The sequence below is a fragment of the Zootoca vivipara genome, chromosome 1 (genome assembly GCF_965207765.1).
Source record: "Zootoca vivipara chromosome 1, rZooViv2.hap1.1, whole genome shotgun sequence".
Classification (NCBI taxonomy): Eukaryota; Metazoa; Chordata; class Lepidosauria; order Squamata; family Lacertidae; genus Zootoca; species Zootoca vivipara.
The window spans coordinates 63195670-63210449 of NC_142582.1; the positions used below are offsets into that span (position 1 = coordinate 63195670).

The 14780-nt window shown below is 45.0% G+C and overlaps 1 protein-coding gene across 2 annotated transcripts in view; it reads right to left on the reverse strand.

Annotated features, from left to right (window-relative positions):
• Positions 1-822: 822 nt before the first annotated feature.
• Positions 823-14780, reverse strand: part of TMEM86A (transmembrane protein 86A) — a 43371-nt gene continuing 29413 nt past the window's right edge. Inside the window, exons 3-4 of one of the 2 annotated variants that reach the window (XR_015949102.1) lie at positions 10096-14178; positions 823-8307 (exon numbers count right to left, since the gene is read on the reverse strand). Coding sequence is in view for 1 of the 2 variants with exons in the window: in XM_035120745.3 (XP_034976636.1) it covers positions 13751-14178 (428 nt within the window). In the remaining variant the exon portion in view is untranslated. Of the gene's footprint in view, positions 14179-14780 lie in introns of both variants that reach the window. The other variant, XM_035120745.3, reaches the window with a different exon arrangement.

Here is a 14780-nt window from a genome sequence, read left to right on the forward strand (position 1 = left end):
TAAACAAATATCCCAACTGGCAGTGACTTTGGCAGTTCTCTGAGTTTTCCTTCCAACCATATACTTGCTCTTGGGAATCGCAGGTGAAAGCAGGTGAAACCTTTATACCAGGGGTGAGAAAAAACTTTCAGAGAGTTATATTTCCCTTCTGGGCAACCCTGGGGGGGACGGGACTTGACAGTGGTTGATGAGGCAAGAGGGGAAAGCTAGTGGAGCAATGGATTTACATTTCACCTTTGCATAGAAGGCTAGTTTTACACACACACGCAAAACCTGCTCTATCCAGGCAAGCAAGAGGCATTATCAGAGTTCAATGGCAAATGCCAGCACTCAGGGGGGGGGTCCAGAATTGGGCCAGTGAGGGTTATGGCCTGGGAAAGAGTCATGAGGGCCACATAGAGAAGACTGGAGGGCCAGAATTGGCTTCCAGGCTTGAGGTTCTCCAGCCCCACTTTACAGTTTTAGAGCGCTGTGAAGAATCATAACTGCCACATTTGTGAGCAGGAATTATGCATAGCATTTTGCCGCCTGAGGCAGAAGAGCAAATTACACCTCCTCCAGTCAAGGTAGATAAAGCCCTTGTTATCTTGGCACTTGAGGAAGGAAAGCCACTCCCTGAAAGGAAATATACAATAGGAATGCATTAAACAGATTAACAATTTGCTGCTCTTTCATGACACTCAAAATAGACAGAGGTGGCTACATCACCCTGCCAACCATAACTACGGTATGAGCTGTTTTTCATTAAATTGGACTTCCTCTGCCTCTATGGTTTTAGCAGGAGCATGGCAATTAACAAATAAAAAACACAAATATATTAGCCTTTCGGGCCAGTGAGGGTTTTTTATTTTACTTTTAGTACATCTATATGTGCAGAGCATTTTACATTAAAGGGGGGGGGGATGCACACAATAGAACAAACTGAAAATAAAATAAATTTGAACATGGAAAGAAAAACACCAGTGTTTGCGTTGTATCTGCTTCCGAGTTCAGTTTAGGTTTCATTGCAGCTATTTGGAACCTATGGTCTATTTTTTCGTAAACAGTTGAAGCAAATATAAAACGATTTGTGTTGTTTTTGCATAATGGTGAAAACATTGTTAGCATGTGGAGAAAATAATAATGTGCAACTCACCAGATGAGGTTTGATGTATATTAAGCCCAACTTGATCGATACTGCGAAGTAGTAACCCTCTGAAGCCAAAATTCTATTGGGGAGGGTTTCTGTGAGTAAAATAATACAAACGCATCTCATACAACCTCTGTTACATTACCACACATAAATGTTAAAGAATGTAGAATTTCTGTTACCCAAAACCTCTAATTATTCACTATGTATCCACCCTCAGTCGCATGCCATTCCATATCATTTTGTAGAGGCTTTTCATTCAAACCCGGGCCTACTTTACAATGCCCTTGAGCAGGCATCCCCAAACTTCGGCCCTCCAGATGTTTTGGACTACAATTCCCATCATCCCTGACCACTGGTCCTGTTAGCCAGGGATCATGGGAGTTGTAGGCCAAAACATCTGGAGGGCCGCAGTTTGGGGATGCCTGCCCTTGAGAGTACACAGGTGTAGAGCCAATATCAAATGCCCTGCATGATGTCACAAGGCTCCGTCTGTTGGACTCTGGCCCTTTCCTAAACCTACTCTGCATTTCCAGTCCAGCAGCAGCCATCTCTTTCGCAGCCAGGCGCATAGAGCTGCACGCACACAGTCCGCTGCCATGTGCATGGAAATCTGTGGACAGGAGTGTTGCTAATCAGAAATAGACCAGAATTAGAGTGTCTCCCGCTTACAACCAGATGAGAAATAAATCGGGAAAGGGAGAAGCTGCTATATGGAGAAGCTCCCTTATGTCCCTGCTTCTCTGCAGCTTTGATAGTCGACATGGCCGTTTTGGTCTGCTGCTGTAAGAAAAGAGTCCCTGGTTTTTCTGACTTTTGAACTGTGCACTACCGTACCTTAGAGAGGATTGTCTCCAAGTTGGAGAAATGCTATCATAAGAATATTTCATCTTAATTATATAGCCCAGTGGAGCTATATCCATTGCAAGTTCCTTTTCTAGATAACACGTTTGTGTAACATAAATTCAGTGCAATCCTACCTCTTTCCCCAAAGTTTTCAACAACATAATTATGAACACACTGTTCAGGGTTTGCTGCTGTAGGTCAATGCTGACTTGAAATTCAATTTGATGGGTGTCCAATTTGCAGGGTCTACGTAGCAAAATCTGGGTGGGGTGTGTGGAAGAGCCACTATTATTCATCTGCTTGAGATGCAGTAGTGTAATTGTAAATATTCCTACTAAAATGCACCAAAAAATTAAAATGGCAGGAGATAGAACTCCTGTGGTATTTGGCCATTGTGGTATAGTGTTCTGGGTGTAACTAGTTTTGCAGCTCTGATCAAAATCCAGATGCACTGAATGATATATTCAAGGGCCTATTCACACATTACATTTTTATATACAGACCATTACATTAATTTAGAACAAAAACAAAACAAAAAACGCCAGTCTAAAACAAAGTGGTATTCACCGATGCTGGTTTTACAAACAATTGTGCAAGCTCCTAAAAGTGACTTTTAAGTAACACTGTGGTTTAATTAATAATAATAATAATAATAATAATAATAATAATAATAATGCTTATGAAAATGTGTCCCATTTGAGAGGGATTCAAAAACATTAAATTTTCCTTACACCACCCCGGTGAGATAGGTAGAGAAGCATTGCAATTAATTCAGTGTTTGCTAATCGAGGAAAGGACGCAGAACCCAGGTCTTCCACTGATGCAAGCCACTACAGCTCCTGTAACTTTAAAGGAATGAATGAAGCTTTCCTGAAGTAGCACTCCAGTCACAGTAATCAATGAGCAGAAGCAGCCTTCCTCACACCTAGCAAGCGCAAATGTTGGTACAAATCTGCACATTCCCAATGCAATGTTCAAGCCCCAACAAACCAGCTAAATGTGTCATCTCATGCTCCAGGGGACACAGAAGTCATTGTGTACAACTAGAGTAGGGCTCATGAGAAGAGAAGACTCCCTGGAAAAGACTGTTGGGAAAGATTGAGGGCACAAGGAGAAGGGGACGGGAGAGGATGAGATGGTTGGACAGTGTTCTCGAAGCTACCAACATGAGTCTGACCAAACTGCGGGAGGCAGTGGAAGACAGGAGTGCCTGGCGTGCTGTGGTCCATGGGGTCACAAAGAGTCGGACACGACTAAACAACAACAACAGAGTAGGGCAGGGCGATGTCACGATGTCTGCAGAAAGGATGGAACTAGATGGAGGTGAACTAGAGCCCAAGCCAACAGCAGCAATAAAAGCCAGTTTTGGAGATTACGGGCAATGAAGATTAGATCTGATCATTCTAGAGATTAGATCACCCTAGATCCAGGGCCGGCTCTAGGGGTAGGCTGGGTGGCATGGGGGCCAGGGGGGAGCCGCACGGCAGCCCACCAGCCGCGGCAAGAAACGGGGCGGGGACGCCAAAGCGATCTCTGCACCACGGCGCCCGATATGCTTTAGGCAGCCCTGCCTAGATCTGAGCACACTTTTCACATTGTGCCTTTCCACAATGGAGATAATTCTCCTCTTTCTCCTTAAATGCCAGCGGTCACTTTACAAATGGCCATGATGCCCAGTACACATAACCACTTAAGAGCCCAACAGTGCTCATATAAATGGCAGGAGGAGTAGTGAAAGGAAGGAGAGAAGCCTGCTTCTTTCCTGAGGGTTTAAAAATATCTACATTTTTTTAGGCATGGTTTCTTTAGCTGTCATGCACCCACCACCCCACATACACTTTCTAACCTACCAATAACAGTAAAAACAGATCTTCGGCTGAGAGATCTGTGTCTCCAGGAGGTGGTTATATATGTTCAGATGGGGGAAAGCATCTATGATGCTGAACAGTCTGAGCTCTGCCTGTTCTAATTGTTTTGTTGATGAGGAAGGGAAAAGGAAAGCATGCCTGGAAGTAGTTTTCTTGCACAGCCTAAACACAGGACAAGCAATGTCTGGTGCACAGCGCACAAACACACATTCCTTTCCTCACCTACCCAGCCCACCCTTTTGAACATATAGGATTCAACCCAAAAGGGTGCTTTGCAAGCAGAAACAAGTTTGTGGAATGTTAATTTCTGATCATTGAATCGTAAGGCAAAATGGCATTAGTAAGCTACTTGGTAAATGTTTTTACACCAGATTTCTCCTCGAATCCCAAATCCCAGGACTGTCATTAAATAGTAATCTTGGGGGAAGGGTTTCAAATTCCATCAACTAAATTGAGCTTGGGGAGTTTTGCCTGAGACCTTTTTTCTCATGTTTATTTCAACTCTGCCACAAGTAAACAAGAGAAATGGCTGAATGGTCAGAAATGATATCTGTAAAGATGCAAGAAGCTAATCTGCCTCAAAGGAGGCTGGGAACCATAGAGAGGGTTCTGGACATAGAGTAATGCACAAAAACAAATCTTTTATTGAGGATTGCTTTCTTCTAAAAAAAATTCTTTAAAAACAAAAAGGTAACTAACTCTTTTAGTTACAAAAGCAACTGACAAGCACATTTATCAAGACTGCCTATACTTTTAAGAGAGCCATGATAACACTACTGCCGAATTAAATTGCCACAATCTGAAAATGGATTATGATAATGCTTCTCATTATATTGGTTCCTCCCTAATAACCAGGGTGCAAACAAAGCATTATCTTGCTCACTTTCTCCACAGTAATCCCTCCATGATACAAACAAAATGAAAACACAATCAAGGAAACATATATCTGTGCACAAAAGGGAAAGTGTAATTGTACAATACTCAGAGCCAACCCATTTGAACTCACCAACTGCTACCGGTAGCAGCAAATTGCTTTTCTGAACTCTGTACAGGGAAGAAGAAACGATACTATTCGGTGAAAAAGAAATAATACTATATTCCAAAGAATTTTAAAATAATGTGATTTTGGTTCCACTTAATGTAGGCAGCCCTCACGACAGCGGGAGATTGTTGGCAAAGGAAAAACAAGGCTGACAGAGGGTAAAGCATCCTTGCAAACTCCCCCCAGGGACAGGGGGAATGGGCTTCACTCGCAGTTTGTCTCGGTACCTGGCTCTTGCTCCAGCATGGAATGTGGGAGACAGGGAGGCCCTGAGTGCAAAAGCACTTCACCTGGCGAAAACTCTCCTATACCACTATTAAGAAGCAGAGGTTTTCCTGTTAATTAGAGCTTAATTGAACTAAAGTACTGGCGCATGCTAGAAGAGATAAGATTGTAAACTGCAGACAAACCAACTGCAAGGACTTTATGGTTGGAACTTGAGATAAGATTTCATTCAGTGCAAAAGACGGGAAGGGGAGCCTACAGCTTCTTTATTTAAAGTTTTCTTCTCTACATTTATGATTTGGCAACCCTCCTCTGAATGTTAGTTCAAATTATATTTTTACAAGCGAGGATGGAAGAAATAGGATTATAAATATGGAAAACATTAAACGGAATTGTGTGCGTAAAAAAAAGGAAAAAGGTTTACGATGGAGGGATAGATCTGACTCTTCCCCATTCTTTATTATTTACAAAGTAAGCTGAAAAACGCTAAGAGGACTTGGAATTTAATTTAATTGGAAGTATATCTTCAGCTGGAAGGAAGGATGAAAGCAGTCTGTGAACTGCCAAGGAACTGATAAGGTTCTTTACTGAGTCACCTGCAGTTCGACAGACCTTTGTTCTTCCCAGGTTGAGAGGAAATATGGTGAGAACAGTTTATTTACTGGGACAAAGCGACTTCTGCAGCTGTTGTTAAAGTTCTGGGTGCAAAACAACAAAGCACGGGATGGAGCAATGGAGAAATTTCTGGAACAACAATGGGATATCAGCTCTGCCCGAGGCATGACAGAAAACAGCAACAACTTGGGGGAAAGAAAGACATCTTACAAGGACAGGAAGAAACACCACGGACAGAATAATTGCCACAGGAAGAACAAGGATATAGTTTGAGTTCCTCACTTGCAGTTTTATAAATTATTTAATGTGTCAACACAAATAGGTTACTACCAGTAATATTGCAGTTGTTGTATAAGGGATTATTATTATTATGACAGCATTGCAACTGAAACTAAGATGATTTTGGGACACAGAAATAAAGAAAACCATCAAACCATCAAATCTAGCATGTGGGGGGCCACATTAACTAAATTATATAATTCAGTATTTGAATGATTGGTATTAATAACTGCATTATAAATCGGTATTGTTATAATGAGGCTGTTATGGGACTGCAATTGAAAACTAATAAAAGCATTACAATTTTTTAAAAAATAATGTTTTAGTGATCTTCCTACATCCTTCCCACCCTGCAAAACAGTACATGTTAATTAATATATATTCCAAACTAGATTTTGCAAAGTAGGGGGAAGTTTGCAAAAAGTGCAGCACAGAATTCTCTAGGGCAGCAGGTTCATGTTGGAGCTAGCAGTTAAGCAGGCTGAATGAATAAAGATGCCAACTGATTAAATCCCCTTACTGCTCTTTCACCCTAACCAGACACAATTTCCCTCTTGAATGAAATGCTGATAATATTATGCAACAGCATTAAAGGCAAGAGATTATACGTCCTGTGTTATTTTAAACCAGATCTTTCTTTCAAGACCACCAGAGCTTCCCAATACCACTGCCAAAGTTTCCCCAAGTGTTTTGATGTTGATTTTTTTTGGATCACTCCCTTTTCCTGCCCTCACAGGGCTCCTGATGTCTTTTGACAGCAACACAACAGGCAAAAATTCAACAGATAGTAAAGTCACAGGAGTTACATCACAAAAAATATAATTCTGCTCCTAGACATATCCTTTCTCTAATTAATAGTTCAGTACATGCTTTAAAATTCTGCATATATTTTTTAATTTAATGAAATATAATGCATTGCAAATGCCTGTCTAGACTTATAGCAGATTGTAGGAAATATTAAAGGTAAAGGGACCCCCTGACCATTAGGTCCAGTCGTGGATGACTCTGGGGTTGCGGTGCTCATCTCACTTTACTGGCCGAGGGAGCTAGCGTTTGTCCGCAGACAGCTTCCGGGTTCATGTGGCCAGCATGACTAAGCCGCTTCTGGCGAACCAGAGCAGCACACGGAAATGCTGTTTACCTTCCCGCTGGAGCGGTACCTATTTATCTACTTGCACTTTGACGTGCTTTCGAACTGCTATGTTGGCAGGAGCAGGGACCGAACAACAGGAGCTCACCCCGTCGCAGGGATTCAAACCACTGACCTTCTGATCGGCAAGCCCTAGGCTCTGTGGTTTAGTTTAAGAATGCAACAATCTATCTTGGGAGGAGTATTTAAGTATTCAAAATCTAGATAGCCATCTGTCAGTGACCCTGTAGCTGTGCCCTGCCCTGCAGATCCTGCAATCAGTGGTTTCCAAACTTTTTTCAAAGAGATTTGATGAAGTGAAGGGCCGTGGGCGTTGAGCTTTTTAAGCGCTGGAGTTGTTGAGGGTTTTTTGTTTTTTTTTAATAGGATTTTACCCCAGGAAATAAACTGCCACAGGGGCCTGATTAAACCGACCAGCAGGCTGGATTAGGCCCCCGAAATGGACTTTGGACATGTGATCTCCAATGCTTCCTCTAGCTCTAGGACTCAAGAGCAGCTGTTTCCAATAAGGATACATTTAAGTTTTCTGCACATATCGTTCTGAATCCCATTTTAATGTAGCATACCTAAAAAATGCTATCCATGTTTTCCTGTTATTTCTTCCCAGGCTTGCTTTCTTGCTTTCTTTTTAACCAATGCTTCAAGGAATGTAAATAATCATAAATGCAAACAGAAATAAAACAAATTCTTTCTGATTGTGGTCTTAACAGCAGCAGGACATTCCTAGAGACTTGAGGCAGTATATTTATATATACATAGTGACTATTTAAAGTCAATATGTGTGTACAGTGGTACCTCTGGTTAAGAACTTAATTTGTTCCGGAGGTCCGTTCTTAACCTGAAACCGTTCTTAACCTGAGGTACCACTTTAGCTAATGGGGCCTCCCATTGCTACCGCCGCACAATTTCTGTTCTCATCCTGAGGTAAAGTTCTTAACCCGAGGTACTACTTCTGGGTTAGAGGAGTCTGTAACCTGAAGTGTTTGTAACCCAAGGTGTTTGTAACCCAAGATACCACTGTATATATATGGCACACACACACACACCTATATTGTAGATAGCTATCTATCGCAAGGATCCTTTCTGGCTGCCTTTCAGACTGTGAAGAGGAGGTGGTGGAGGCACTTTTCAAGGCCTGTGAAATTGTGGTGTCCTGAAATGAAAAAAAAGAGGCCATCTGTTCTATTCTGGTTCTTCTCTAAACAAAAGACACTCAAAGTGAAGTTAAGGGTGTATGGCTGCTCTAAGGGGAGGAAAAAACCTCTTCACCAGTGAATGCAAGGAAAGAGACGGGTATGAAATCTGCTTAGCGTCTGGATAAAGAAGCGGATGGCGCTAGCCAGCAAACAGCCAAGGGGCTTTTAACAATGACTTTAAGGCCCATTGGTTGCCCATTTACAATGGGCAGCCTGAAAAGTCCTCAGCCTAAATAGAATGGAATAGAATGAGGCTGAGAACTCAGCCATCCCTTGTCCCAAGAGCCTTCCTCACAGGGCCGCTCCACCTGTTAGCCACTCTGAGACCTCTGCCTCAGGTGGCCAAATGCAAAGGGTGAAGGAATTGTGCACTCTTGCCACACCCTCCTGCTTTGTCCGCTGGAAGTGCCACTGCCACTCGGCTGCTTCAGCAAAATGCTCAGTGCTGCTCCTCCAGCGTTGACCATGCTAGAATGCCTCACTCTGCGGAAGCCGACTTCCTTAGATCACAGCATTCAAGGTGAGGTGGTTTGGGGGATTGTCAGCCCTAGGCATTTGGCCGCTTGAGGCAAAATAGAAAATGGTGCCTCCCGTCTCCTCTCCCCCCTCCAACCCCCGCCGCCTAAGGTGCACCAAGGGGGGAAGTCTTGGTGCACTGAAGGCAGCAGGAAAGACTAAAGGAGGCTGGAGAGGAGCAGGTGGCAGCAGCAGTGGCTCCCCTCTTCCCAGGCGGCAGCCAAAGACCAGAAGTGCAGGAGGCAGCAGGTGGCATTGCTCCTTGGGGGCCTCCCAGCTGTTCCCACAATGTTCCCACCTGAGGTGACTGCCTCGCTGAGGCTGATGGGCAGGCGAGCCCTGCTGCAGCTCCTTTGCCACAGCAGATATTCTCTAAAGCTTAAAAGTAGTATACTGCTCAAGTCTTAAACTGGATGCTGCAACAAAGCAGTAGTGGCGTGGGCCCTTTTCGAAGGGACCTTTCCCACAATGCCTCGCTCTGAAAAAGAACCCTGTGTTCCTTGGGGTCCTTCATCAGTGCGTGGCAGCACATGGGGCAGGAGCAGAGCAGTGTTTACACCCAGAACCTTCTTTCTTGCCTCTGTGGTTTCAGAGCCATTCTGAAACAAGCCACTGTCTCTCGAGTCCTGTCGATTAAGGCTAGAGAGGATCGCTGTCACTCATACTGTTAAGAGGAATTCTTTTAACTTTATGTCTTCCATTTGTTACTTCTGGAAGTCTCCACATGCCATGCCATGCCCACTTGGATAGCTCAACCGGTAGAACATGAGTCTTTTAACGTCAGGATTGTAGGTTTGGGCCTCACGTTGGGCAAAAAGATTCCTGCATTGCAGGGGGTTGGACTGGATGACCCTTGTGGTCCCTTCCAACTCTATGACTCTAAGTTACATAAAATAAGCATGGTGCTGAATTAAAGAGAGGCATACGTGGTAGATTCCAGACGACCAACAGATAGAGCTCAAGGCAGCATCTCGTTGTGGAGACTGCATCAGACCCAGACTCAAATGGCCTACCCAGATGCTTTATTCACGCATGTGGCATAAACTTCTCCTTGTTTCATTCGTAAAAGCAGTTCCTGCATTTGGTCAGAATACTCATTCACATTTCAAATGCTCTCCTCCTCTTTCATACCTGCCTTAACAATAACTAGCTGTTCACATAAATAGCACAAGGGAAGTCAAAATTCATAGGCCATATATGAAAAAGTTAATTCAAACAATGTGCCTTACCAGGCTCAGACAGCAGAACCCCAATTCCAAATGGAACACAATTGGTCAGCCATGTAATCCTCCTTGGGTCAGGTACGTAATCCTCCTCCTCCTCCTCCCATGAACAGTGTTATGGTTTTATAATATGTACAACATTGCAAAGTAGCCTCCCGATGAAACTTGCCCCAACATGCTGCCCTAAAACAAAATATTCCACGTGTTAGCCTGCATGCACACATAAAACTAAATCCTGGACGCAGTCAACGCAGGGTGCAATCCAACAGCTGGCATACAGCCAGCATTCAGTTGGCTGAGGTGCCATAAGTAGCAGCCCAGCTGCCATTCTGCTCCCTGGGAGGGTCGTCCAGAGGGCAGGACTCTCTCCACTGGGGCTCTGCACGTGTAACTGCCCTGCCAGCAGCATTTTGCTGCTTCCGCTTCCGGGCTGAAAAGTGGGAATTCTGTGGGTATGTTGATTCATGGGACCCCAAACCCCCTGCATCCAGTTCTGGTCACCTCACCTCACCTCACTGGAGTGCTGAAGATGGTTCAGAAAGGGGCAACCCAAAGGATCAAAGAGTTGGAGCGCAACTCCTCTGTAAAGAAAGGTTGCAACATTTGGGGCTTTTTAGGCAAGTAAGGGAGTGGAGGGGAGACACATGATAAAGGTCTAGAAGATTACACAACATATGGTGAACATGGCATTCGTTGGGAGAAGCCATGGTGGTTCAAGTGCTATAAGACCAGCAATACTTTTGTAACACAGTTTTTCCTCCACTGATTGGATGCTGCCAGAACTGACTATTACAGAAAGTCGTATGAGCAGCTTCTACCTTAATTGACTGAGCCAGTAGCAAACAATTCAACGTGTTGGAAGTATCCCTGGGGAAAGGTAGGTACTTTGTAATAATTATTACTTTGCAATAATAATACTTGTAATAAGGAAATGCCCATTACAAGATGTCAGCCATGGGAGGAGAGGAAGAGGCCTCATCCTGAGTCAGACCAGTTGGCCCATCCAGCTCAGCATTGTCTGCACTGACTAGGAGCAGCAGCTCTCTCCAGGGTTTCAAGCAGGGGTCCTTCCCAGCCCTACCCGAAGATGTGTCAGGGATTAAGCCCGATACCACAGAGCTATGGCCGTTCCACCAGCAATTGTAAGAATCATCAGAGGTTGAAGTGCCCAGCACAGTGGGATTATGGGAAATGAGAAAGCACCCCCGAGCTAAACTCTGAAGAACAGCATACGCTGTAGTTCAGGCATCCCCAAACTGCGGCCCTCCAGATGTTTTAGCCTACAACTCCCATGATCCCTAGCTAAGAGGACCAGTGGTCAGGGATGATGGGAATTGTAGTCCAAAACATCTGGAGGGCCGAAGTTTGGGGATGCCTGCTATAGTTCATTTCTGAATGACAGAATGTGTGTGTGGAAGTTTTATCTTGGGATATTAACCGGGTGTGGGTGGGTGCAATCTACCTGGAATATGTAGTGCACCTCTGGCAAGATGCCACTGTTTAAGAATTACTAAGAATACTCTTTTCATATTATTATTATTTTTAACAGATAAGCAAAGCAAGGGGAAAGGTACTTATCTGCACAGGCAATTTTGCAAGCAAGGGCAGAATTCTACTGAAAGAACACAGTAGAGGGAACCTAAAGGAATGCTTTATGTTCTAACTGTGGAGACACAAAGTAAATCAACACTTAAGCTCCTGGGAAAGGCATCTGAGAGGCTGCAAACCTCCCTCTTCACAGGAGAAAAGGAAATGGGCCAGGAAAAAGAATATAGGTAAGAACCCAGCAGGGCTTTGAAAGTGGTGGCTCCTTTGACACAGATTCTCCCTCCCCCAACCTCTGCAGGATTGCTCTACCCATGACCTCCACTTACTAGCTTGTACGGAGAACTGGAAAGAGAAAAATACATTGCGGTCAGTAAGTACGATGTGTCCCTCAGAGTCCCCACAAACAATTAGGTGGGCACACACAACCAGGGGTCTTCACACCAATCGCTGCAGTGCAGGCCAAGCTAACCCGTTTTGCAACTTGACACCGAAACAAAACAGCCAGGAAGCTGCTGGCACAAAACTTTCCCCCACTGCACTTCCCTGCCAATTGGATCTACAGTGACTCAGTGCTGCGCAGTGAAGATGGATGAGAGGAGAGTGGCGCATTGATTGGTCTCTCAGCACTTTGGTGATAGGCTGTACCTCTCGGCAAGACCCGCAACTGCAGCTGTTGGTCTGAAGGCACCTGCAGATTCCACAGTCCTGGTGACAGTTGGTGGGAAAGCAACACAACTCTTCTTGTGCAACATGTACACGGAAACAGGCACATTACACATGCGCAAATACACGGAAGCCCATTGGCTTAGTTTCAAATAAATATTGTTCCCTGATAGTCCGCTGTATAGAAACAATGACTTGCTAATGCCGGTCAGGGATCTGCCCACACAGCGCTTGTTCACAGTGACGAGAGCACCTGCATGCCCAGGATTTAACCCTGCCGATTCTTCCTCTTTCAATACATGGGATTTTGTCTGGACTCTGGAGTGGAGGCTGGGAGGAGAAGCTGGCTCTACACATCGTCACTAATCCAAGTCTTTACCAGACCCGTCGTGTAGCAATGACAGCAGGTCTGACGAGCCGATGGTTTCCTTGGCCAAAATATTCAGCCAACGAAGCAGCTGGTGAGTTGGATTTTTGAGAGCGCTCACAATGTTCTCCTGTTTGGTGCTCTAATCTGAGATTATGCAAGCTAGAAATTGCTAGAAAAATTGACGAACCATATACCGTTAACTGCGTTCCACACGCACACGTACAGCAATCTTTTCATTTCCCGTGTTCCCTCCCTCCCTCCCACCCAAGCCTGAGAAAATGGTTGCATTTTGTTGTTGCTTTTAAGCCTGCAGAACAACATGGGCTCTGCAGGATTCACATTCAGAAGAAAGGCTTTGAATGGCCCATAAATAAAATGGTTGCAATGAATCTGGACTTCAGGCTGGTTTCTCGCAGGGGCAGCCCAAGCTTTGCGACCTACATAAACTCCCACAAAGTGCTCCCAGGTCCTGTTGTAGCGTTTGGGCCCTGGGGGTTCCTTGTGTAGACACACAATTGTTTCACAGTTGTACTGTAATGCACGCAAAACGGGGCTTGGTCACACAGCACCAAGGGTCATTTTCACATGACTTTTGCACATTCAGAGTGTTGAAGGCAAGGCTCTTAAACGCCAATGCACTGCCTACCCTTTCCTTCTTTTGAAACGCTGTCCTGAAATGAATCTTCTCCTTCTGGAATGTTCAGCATCAGCTCCAGTATTATACAAACACAATGAAGTAGTTAGAGAGGCCCTCCCTCCCATGAAACTTCCAAGATGCGAGAGAGAGAGAGAGAGAGAGAGAGAGAGAGAGAGAGAGAGAGAGAGAGAGAGAGAGAGAGAGAGAGAGAGAGAGAGAGAGAGGAAAAGGTCAGATAGTTGGTTCTGTGTGAACTAAACTTCCAGTGTGGCTTCTAGGCTCCGGCAAACTGGACTGGAGAAGAGCCAGCTAAACACTAAAGATAATGCTTCGATGAAGCAAGATCTGCAATCACCGGTTCACCTAGAGTCAAAACTCTCCTCCGGGATGAATTGCAGTTACAGCACTCCCAGCAGAGTTTGAGAGCCTGCTGGCACCCCCGTCTACTTCCTCTTCCTGAAGATGTCTTCGTCCCTGCTTTCCACCGCAGAAAGTGCAATGAGCATCTGGGCTGCATAGTACGTGGCCATGATGATGACCCGCGAGTAGGGCACAGGGAAGCAGAACTTGTTGACGGCGATGGTCAGGTCAGACACAATGAAGAGCATTGAGCCAATGCAAGCCGAGAGCTTGGTCCAAGTCCACAGGTCGTTGCACAGCTGCACGCCAGCCACGGCCCGCCAGCCCATGAAGCCAATCAAGGCAGTGTAGACGGCTACTAGGTAGGTGAAGGGGCCAGAGAGGTAGTAGTACAGGAAAGTGTAGGAGAAACTGGACACCAAAGTCATCACCAGACCAGCTTTCAGATCTAGAGGCTTCATCCCAAATGCGGAAGAATACAAGATGTGCGTGATGGCAAACATCAGCAAACCTACAGAAAGGGGGAGAGAGAGAAAATGTGAATGAATGTCAACATTGGCATCCATGGAGACAAGCAATGGATAGACTTTCTGGGAGACTACATGCAAGGTGAAAAAGCTTTCACTTCTGACAGGAAAAGGCCACCTGCTCTCCCTACATTTTCTGGTGTGAGCTGCTTCTGCAGCAGCAGCTATCTGCAAATCATTTTAAGATCATCAGATCAGAGAGAACTGGTTACAGAAAACTCAGGGGCAGGTGAAATAAATGCCCAAAACAGTGACACGAGGCCCTGAAGCTGATGGGAGCCATATTTGGGGGGGGGGGGTTGGAAGCGGAAAGTTTTAAAAGGCTTAATTGGCAGGAAGATTTCTTCCCTCTGCAAATCAAGCCACGGATGATGACTCAAGAACACCTTCGCCCCAGACAGCAGCATGTGACTTCCTAGGACTTGTGCTCCCTTGCCAGCCTCGGCACAGCTTGCCAAACCACTCTCTCTTCCCATGACAGTCAACCCTGTGCTCTGTGTCAGCACATCTACAGCAGCCGATGCCCCAAAGATCACCTGCTTATCTCATCAGCCACTCTCTCCTCTGCCTACCAGGTGAAGAAGTG